General features: G+C 42.9%; 1 protein-coding gene across 1 annotated transcript; it reads right to left on the bottom strand.

The window, feature by feature from the left end:
• Window positions 1-7,461: 7,461 nt before the first annotated feature.
• Window positions 7,462-8,593, bottom strand: LOC131221060 (uncharacterized). The gene has a single exon (XM_058216148.1). The coding sequence runs from the start codon at window positions 8,558-8,560 to the stop codon at window positions 7,868-7,870; it is 693 nt and encodes a 230-aa protein (XP_058072131.1). The 5' UTR covers window positions 8,561-8,593; the 3' UTR covers window positions 7,462-7,867.
• Between the last annotated feature and the right edge of the window lie 675 nt (window positions 8,594-9,268).

Here is a 9,268-nt window from a genome sequence, read left to right as displayed (position 1 = left end):
AGACATGGTAGAGATTGTTATTAAATGTCTTAAATTTGTCTGTAATTGGGTTTGTTGATGGCTTTGACAAACCACTCGATGAACCCATTCAATCTCATCGACAACCCATTCAATCGCATTGAGAAAATCCTAATTTATTTCAATTGCTTGTTGGATTATTTTTGGGTCCAAACTGATGTGATCGAAGGTAGCTTCAATCCCATCGAAGAGCCTTCAACGATTGTCGATCCCATCAACAAAGTGCGTGGTTCTGCAGAATTGTGAGAATTGTCTTTTATTTGGAATGTGACACTATATATGGGTGTAATTGTGAGTTTAGAGTAATTTCAAGAAAATCTAAGCTATTCTAAGGAAGTATAAATGTTTTTAGGAGCTTAAGGAATGTGAAAACGAGGGTTTTCTTATTATTATAAGTGATTTTGTCTCTTGCACTTTTGCTTTCATAGTGATTTGCTGTCGCTTTGCACCGTAGTATCCTGTAAGGATTTTTCTCGTAAAATTGTGTGTACTTTGTGATTACTTGTTTATGTTGGTATAATCTCATGTGATCCGAATGTGGGGTTTACTTTCACGGATTCTCAACAAACATCTCTATGGGCCCCACAAAGCCCTGACATGCATGATGGCCTAAGGTATGATGTAGTAATCACAATTCCAAGAAGACATTCAATGACTGGTAATGGTGGCTACAATTGCTGTGATACATGCTCGTAATGATATTTTGAGTTTTAAAGAAAGAAACCCTGCATTGGACCATTATATCTTTGAAACGGCCTATCACGGTCTTATATTGGCCCTGTCCTAGATATTAGGGCCTGTTTGGTACATGGGCTTAGATGTGATTAGGTGGGATGGAATTGCATTTGGTCCAATGCAAATTTCATTTTGCGTTCGGGAGAGGGTTGGGATTAGGTAAGATGGAATTGCATTTAGTCTTGTGCAGGTTTTTGGGTGGATTTTGAAATTCACTACTGTCGCACCTCAAACTCGGAAACCGGGCTCACAAAATTCTCGATCGCCGAATCTAGTGCCGACAGCCTCCGTAGTACCCCATTCTCGGCTCCCAGTGTCCATATGTCAGATTCCGATCTTGGGATCCTACAAGGAGGATTTTCTAATGTATATTTAACTCGTAATAAGCATAACCACAAGTTTGCCTAAATCACAAGGTAACATCATCATCACATATCTACTAATATAAACATTTGAATACAGTGCTGAAAGGAAAATACATATATAAAAAATCAAAGCTCCAAAAGACAGCTCCACGCTCCAAGCTCAACTCTGCTGCGACCTAACGTCGCTTGCACGCATCTATCGTGCATAAGCTTATACAAAGCTTAGAGGGTGGTGTAAGTGTGTGCGATGCATATGCTAAGCATATAAATATCAGAGTAAGTAAAAATACTGGCAATTCATAAATCCTACAATATCAGAGTAATGCAGAAACATGCTGGTAAGTCCATAAATACCATCAGCCTTATCTAGGCTATGCGATGCAAAACATAATAAGCCAATATCATATATTGAGGATACAATACAATATGCAAATCCTGACGAGTCCACGAATACCATCAACCTCATCTAGGGTATATAAATGCAGAAACATAGCAACCCAAAATTATTATATGCCGCGTGTGTAATGCCATATGCGGTGTGAATGAAATGATCAAGCTGGAGTGTGAAGTCGGGATGATAGTATGTAGTATAGCAGGCTATGGGGTCCACCATAAGGGACTTCTATCCAAACCAATCCCATACCTAAATTTGGATAGTCAGACTCAATGTGGTAAACTCCTGATCTCAAGTTAGTCGGGCGCCCCAACTGAAATCCTGGCTATTACAAAGATACACAACAATTAGATGCGCACCACCAGCCCGAGTGGATAATGAATGAATGAATGAGCATGCAACTCCTGCTCAATAAGTCCACGTATCAGTACCGTACATCTTTGAGATCATCATCGGGGTCTGTTACACTCTACGCCAGCTTGCCGTCCTTATCTGAGCGCACAACTGGGTAGGTAGAAGAGACCACATTATCCGCCTGCCAATATCAGTTTCGGCTCATCGATAGTGGACCCATTCCTCAAGCTGGTCAAACTCAGCCTAAATATTGCCTCCTCACTCAGGCGGGTAAGGTCACACCCCTTTCTAACTGACCACGACATAGTGAGGGACGTGGCCTACTGGTATACGTCCCTCATGCTCTCATATATATCCACTTGATCTCGACGTTGGGGTGTCTCCTGGTCATGGAGGTTTAGGGATTTTCACCCAAGGACATCTATGACGCCCGTATGCTAGAACTAAATATTTTTAGTGTCCCATCTGGCTACCTACGACCTGCCTGTGAAGGCCACGACCCTGGTGTCGCTAGGGCGTACGACGGTCATATCATAAAATGCGTGATGCATGAGTCATACCATCTAGTCATGCAGTAATCCTGCGCGTACCGTGCACTCATGTGGGTAACTCCATCTCTCAGGAAGTCCCATAAACAATCTGCCCTATGGCATATGCAATGGTCAATCATGTCTCATAACAAACATGTGGATGATGCGTATGGGCATGTATCATGATACTTTGCTGTCACATACTCATAATCGACATCATTAATCGGCATCGATAATCGGCCTAAGGGAAGGTCACAATGTGGACATTTAACTATCATTGCTCATTAATGTGGACATTTAACCAATATTACTCCCAAGAAGTGGCCGACATAGAGCCAATCATATAGCGGGCCCATCGCCTCACACAAGGGCCTAATATACATCACTATGGGCCTCACTCAAGGGCCTATTACGCATGATGATGGGCCTCATTCATGGGCCACATATGCATCATATTGGGCCTCACTCATGGGCCTAATATACATCATAATGGGCCTCACCAAATGGGCCACTAATACATCACAATGGGTCATATACATACAATGGGCCACATACCATGGGCCACACATACATCACATTGAGTCGTATCTCTTGGGCTTAATACACATCACACTGGGCCGCATGACATGAGCCTAATACACATCATGATGGTCCGCATGACATGGGCCTAATACACATCAAAATGGTCCGCATGACATGGGTCTAATACACATCATAATGAGCCATATGACATGGGCTTAATACACATCACAATGGGCTACATGACATGTGCCTAACATATATCACAATGGGCCGCGCCAATGAGCCTTATATACATCAAGTGGGCCACATTAATGGGCCGCACCAATGAGCCAGGAAAAGTGGATGAACCGTGTGCATGCAAAACACACATCATGGTAGGCCGCACAAATGAATGACATAGATATACAATACATGCATCAATGGTAGGCCCCACATGGCACCGTCCAAAGGTGGACGGTGTGAATATAGAATATGTACACCAAGGTGGGCCCCATCACATGGGCCTAACATACATAACAGGTGGGCCCCGCATACACAGCAAATGGGCCCCACCAGATGGGCAACGTGGGTACAAGATACATCGCGGTGGAGATGGCATGCTAACGTCCTCAGCAGCCATACGCTGCTTGGCTGCTGTCCAGCAGCCCAACAGATCAATAGATGAATGGTGCAGATTTTGTGGGTCCACACACATGGACACCTCATACCATTAAGGTGGGCCCCACTGCTGATGACCAGCGTGGATAAAATAAATACATCCTGGTGTGATGGACGGTGAAGATGGTGGGATCCACTGCGTTTGCTGATGCTATGCATAGCAGCTGGGAGTGCTGTTGGCCCACTGTCCAGATGATGGAAGGCTGGGATCTAAAACATATCTGTCATGGTGGTCCCCACTTAGACGGTTGGTGTGGATGAAACCCACATGCCTAATGCGTGCGTGCTACACTACATCGTCCAGAAGGACAGTTGGCGTGGATGAAAACCACATGCCTGGTGCGTGCATGCTACACAACATCGTCCAGATGGACGGTGTAGATATAGAATAATTACATCAAGGTGGGTCCCATGTAGGGCCCACCATACTATGTATTATAATATATATTATATATTATATTATAATATACATCAAGGTGAGTCCCATGCAGGGCCCACCATACTATATATTATATATTATATTAATATAATTATTTTTTATTTTTTTAACAACCATCTAGCGTCCAGGGCCCCACATCAAGCCATGGACGGTATGGATGTCGTGGGTAAGACACTTACATCATGTGGGCTTCACACGTGTGTGGCCCACCAAAGTATCAAGTTGATATTTATGTTTTCTCTTCATTAGGGCTCACCCGAAAATGGGTAGCAAGGTGGGCCCCCGGATGGACAATGTCGTGGATAAAATACATACATCAAGGTGGGCCAGTGAATGGAAAATAGAGAGAGAGAGAGAGAGAGAGAGAGAGAGAGAGAGAGAGAGAGAGAGAGAGAGACGTGCTATGGAGGGACCTCGCCACTATGGGCCCTCCCTTTAATTACAACACATACAACAAGTGGGTCCCATTAAATGTGGGCCCATCAATCAAATCAACAGTGGAGATCCCTTCTCCACCAAAATGCAAGGTCTAGATGACCATAAAAATGGAAAATAAACATCGTGGTGGGGTCTATGGAGAATGACCCCATCATGGGATGATCTTATGGATCAAGGTGGGCCATCGGCCATACCTAGGGTCCAAAGTGAGATCCATATCATTGATCGGTAGGCCCCACTTTGCCCATCAACAAAATACAACTCTAAGCCAATGAGAACACCCCCTTTGATCATGGACTTCTCCTTCCACCGATGCGTTCTAGAGCTCCAAGGGTTGCATTTCAACGGTTGAGATGATCTTTGGAGAGTGGGATTGAATGGTAGGAAGGTGGGCCATGCAAGCTTTTCCTCTTCTCCCATGGAATGCTTGGACGTTGGGTTGCTTGGGGAATGAGAGAGAGATGAGAGAGAGAGGTTGTAAGAGAGAGAGAGAGATGAGAGAGAGAGGTTGTAAGAGAGAGAGAGAGATGAGTGAGTGATGGGTGTACTTGATAGGTAAGGGTTGTAAGAGAGAGAGTTGACTTTGGGGATGGTGTTGTACTTAACATTTGATGTGTGATGTATACTTGATTGATGAGATATATTCTCTTGAAATTTGCAACGTACGGCGTTTTCCTCGAACTGAACACGGGCTCACATCTCCTAGCCCCGGTATCGCCTCAGCGTGCGAGACGCAGCGTCGGAACCGCGGCGACAGCGCAGTCGCAAGGATAAAAGTCTCGGGTCGAGCCAACTTTGGAATACGGGATACGACTCAAGATCGTGCGCAAATGCTGCTTACAGATTGTGGGTCGCCGGAATTTGACCGAGAGGACCGCAGAAGCTTATGGAACGATATGGGCTAGGATACGGGTTTCACAACTACACATGTGAGCCCTACATTGACGCATGTAATTTTTTTTTTTTTTTCCATTCGGTCCATTCATATACACGCGGCGTTCTACTTACTTAGGCATACAAGTTACCAACATCCATTGTGAATTTAGGTATAGTTGATTATGATACCATGGTCTACTAAATAAGATTTGGCTTAATCATTGTTTTATACCACTCCAATAATTTTATTCCAAACATAGAGATAGGATGGCTAAAATATCATGCTATTTCCATACATGCACTCATTCTACAATAATAGAGTTAATCAATAATAGCCACTAAAGTTATCTTTATGTTAAGGCTTCGGGTTCTATACAGCCAGAAGAATGGAAAGATGGTAGACCTATTTCTCCAATGCGCACATTGTAGGTGGATATATCAATCAGGACCGTCCATGTAATGGGTCTTATTGTGGATGGCACAGTAAAGAAAGAGCCTATCAGAACCATGGGAGTGGTAGACCCTTTGGGTTTCTAACAGAGGTCATCGGTTAGAGTACCCATGTGGTGTAAAAAACTAAAAAGGCTATCATGCTTCATCCGTAGTGAGATCACAAATGGAAATGTGTACGGATGATGAGTAACGATAATTTCATTTTGAAAATGGCCATAAACAATCACCATACTATCCACAACGTTGATAAGGTGGGCCAATTTATTTTTGACCCTGAGCCCAAAAAATCAGCCCAATTCATAACGCACGTGGGCAACGAATAACAAGAAGATCTAGATGGAAGCACTTTTTCATGCATTGCTTTCAGCTATGTAATTGAATCTCTTTTTCCCTTCCGTCCAAGAAAGAGGCCCATAGAATTCATGAGATAATGATTTCCCTGACATTACTACCTTTACAGCCATAGAAAACAGTTGGGATAGGAATACTCCCCGTTAAAGTCTTCCAATGTGTGAATGGGATTCTCTATGGTTATTTATTCCATACCAACCAGACATTTTATTCACCCACTGAAATTTGGACCATTTCAAAATTAAAATGGGCCACACAACGCGAAAAAATAAAATAAAATCATTATGATTTTGCATTGTTCCTTGATGCCGTACCTGATTTTTGGATCACACGTTTCTTGGGATATGCATGATAAACACGAGGTGCACAAGTAGCTTGAGATCCACCCATTGTAATTATAAAAGAAATGTGCTCCCATACGTAAAACACGTCCATTTTATTAGATTTTAAAAAGTATAAATAATATATGTTGAGTTGGACCGAGTTAAACTAAGCTTTATCTAATTTAGCCGAGTTTGCTGAGTTGTCTGGTGGAGTTTTGGCTGGCTTGGGTGAGTCTTAAGTGGGTTTTTATTTTTAAGCTACGATTTATTGGATGGTTTTAATGTAAACCATTCAATGATCTTAATTCATTAAACAAGTGTCAATGAATCAGATATAAGGATTGTTCAACCAATCTGATTTTGAGATTTTGGTAGCCATGTAAGTTGAGTCAGTGTATGCCACGTGTATAATTCTTTGGTGCCTGCGTATCAACTACAATAATCTGCCATAGTATCAAATACTCCCCCCTATTCAACTTGACTTGGTCAGAAGAGCCAATCCGTTGATTATTGGTGGGCCCCACGACAGCTTCACATACATCCCCCCCTCCTTTGTTTTCACCAAATCCGTACGGCACATGAAACATGCTTGAAAACGACTTAAAGGAAGCATCTGAAATTTCAACGTAGTAAACATTTTAAAAGTAAAAGAGATGATCACATACAGCCCACCGGCTGTATATGTACTTTTTATCCACAGCCATTGTTTTCCTCCTAACCTTTCACATCCATCGAATATCCGTTAACGAAGATAGGTGGTCCACACCATGATAATCACCTGGTGCAAAAATCAGATCCATCCATTTATTGAGTGAGATCCATCCATTTATGAGTCAGTGTACTGTTGTGGGTCACTCAATGAGCGGATCAACCTAATTTTTTTATTTCATGATCATCAAGGTCTGGGCCACCTTTTTAACGCATTGGATATTCTACACATGTGATACGTTGGCAGGAAAGAAATGACCGTATGTGAATTCACATACAGGTGTAAAATAAAAACTAATGAAATCAAAACCGTACATTATATAAAACTCGTATATAAGATGTGTGCAAAGATATCTCATTGGGAATAGATATTTACAAGTGTCATTGCAGCTATCTATGCCTCTGTCTAACAGTTAAGGGGAATGATTTCAGATGCCAACGTGTCACTTGCATAGGACATCCACCTGGCACAAAAATCCTGTTGGTCCACTCACCAGATGAATGGCTATCTGTACGAAAACAATGGATGGTTCAAATCAATCCATGTGTGGTATGATTCACACGTACACTCATGGCCTACTTGATGAACGGACTTGCATGAATTTTGTACTAGACTCTTTTATGGTGAGACCCACCTTATGCACGGCTATGATGTGCTACCCATGTGATAAGTTGGCACGTGAGACTACGTTGGTTAATCTAATTCATAAAATGAAACCACTAGTGTCATTTTCTGTGGACGACTGTCTAGGCATCACATGAGAAGAAAGACTCTCCAAAAACCCTTGTGAAATCTCCAAGTGGGGCCTAGGGTTTCCAAACCCTGGATGGTAGACATCAGTACCATGGCCCACTGAAAACATGGACTCTTCTTGCCTTAGTTGATGTTGTTGTTGCTGCTGCTGGTGCTGCTGCTGCTGATGTTGATGAGAATATAGATGATGATGATAATAAGGTCGTGCCGGTGGACCCATCGTCCCTAGTCGACGATCGTGGCTCCCAAATTCAAAATTTGGGCCACTAGGATGGACTGTCGATTGAAATGGAGCAGTCGGTACGCCGGTGAATTGTTGCACCATGGCTCGAAAATTTGTTGTGTCTGTGTTTAAGAGAGTGACCGGAGCCCTTCTTGAAGCCCTAGAACGACGACGAGCCGGTCTACCACCACGGGTTTCATTGTTTAAGTGAGTGGTGGCACTATTCATAGTGCCTGAGCTGATCGAGGAAGCCGTGGTAGCCGTAGTAGTCGTGGTTACAATTGCTTCTGCAACCATTGGAGCCCGGCCGAACATCGCCGATGAATGAGGATGCGCCATTTGTCGGCCAGACCCCTGCCCCTGCCCTTGATAGAATTGCACCCAGTCTGCAGGATTTGAACTCGGGTCACTCATGGCCATGTGAAGATGGCTCAAATTAAGAAAGACAGTGGCTACGTTTCTAATGTATTTATATTGTTGAATGTGATGGGAACGGGTCAAAGTTTGACTGTTTTATGATCTCCACCGTTGATTCGGATTAGAAATCTATGGTTGTGGTTAGTGCCACGTCACATAACACGTCAATGTTTGGCAGCTTCGGGGCTAGTGCGGAAATATTTATGTGGAGCTGTGTAAGATAAGCTCCTCAGCAACTTACCACGTAATGCACACGTGACAAAATATCCAACTTAATCAGGACTGTCCATCTACCTATCCCCATCATGGATGAACCGTCATTAAAAAAATCAAACCGTTCACATAAGCCATTTATCTCTTTTTTAGCCGCTGAATGTAACCATTAATGTTGATTCCATTTATTTAAGGACCACTGATCGGATGGTTAAGAATGTCCATATACTGTACTTAATTGGTATACATCTGAATGTAATATGACACTATACGAACGGTCAAGATTTACTAAAACAATTATGAAAAATACCTAAGAGGGTAGGGTGTATGGAAATTCAGTGAAGATGCATGCACTAGATTATTTCACTTCTGGAAGGCTCATGTGTGTATGGTTCCTGGAAGCAACGGCAGCTTTGTTTCAAGCGATGTGAAGGTGACGTCATTCGGCGACTCGAGTTAGGTAAATGGGAGTCGTGGTTGATGTTTAGGTCGTCGTTT

The sequence above is a fragment of the Magnolia sinica genome, chromosome 12 (assembly GCF_029962835.1).
Source record: "Magnolia sinica isolate HGM2019 chromosome 12, MsV1, whole genome shotgun sequence".
Lineage (NCBI taxonomy): Eukaryota > Viridiplantae > Streptophyta > Magnoliopsida > Magnoliales > Magnoliaceae > Magnolia > Magnolia sinica.
The sequence above is the reverse complement of the archived record's forward strand: the minus strand, read 5'-3'. Positions and strand labels throughout refer to the sequence as shown.

Bases quoted from the DNA above. Each gene is read 5' to 3' on its own strand.
- LOC131221060 (XM_058216148.1), bottom strand. From the start codon at position 8,560: ATGGCCATGAGTGACCCGAGTTCAAATCCTGCAGACTGGGTGCAATTC.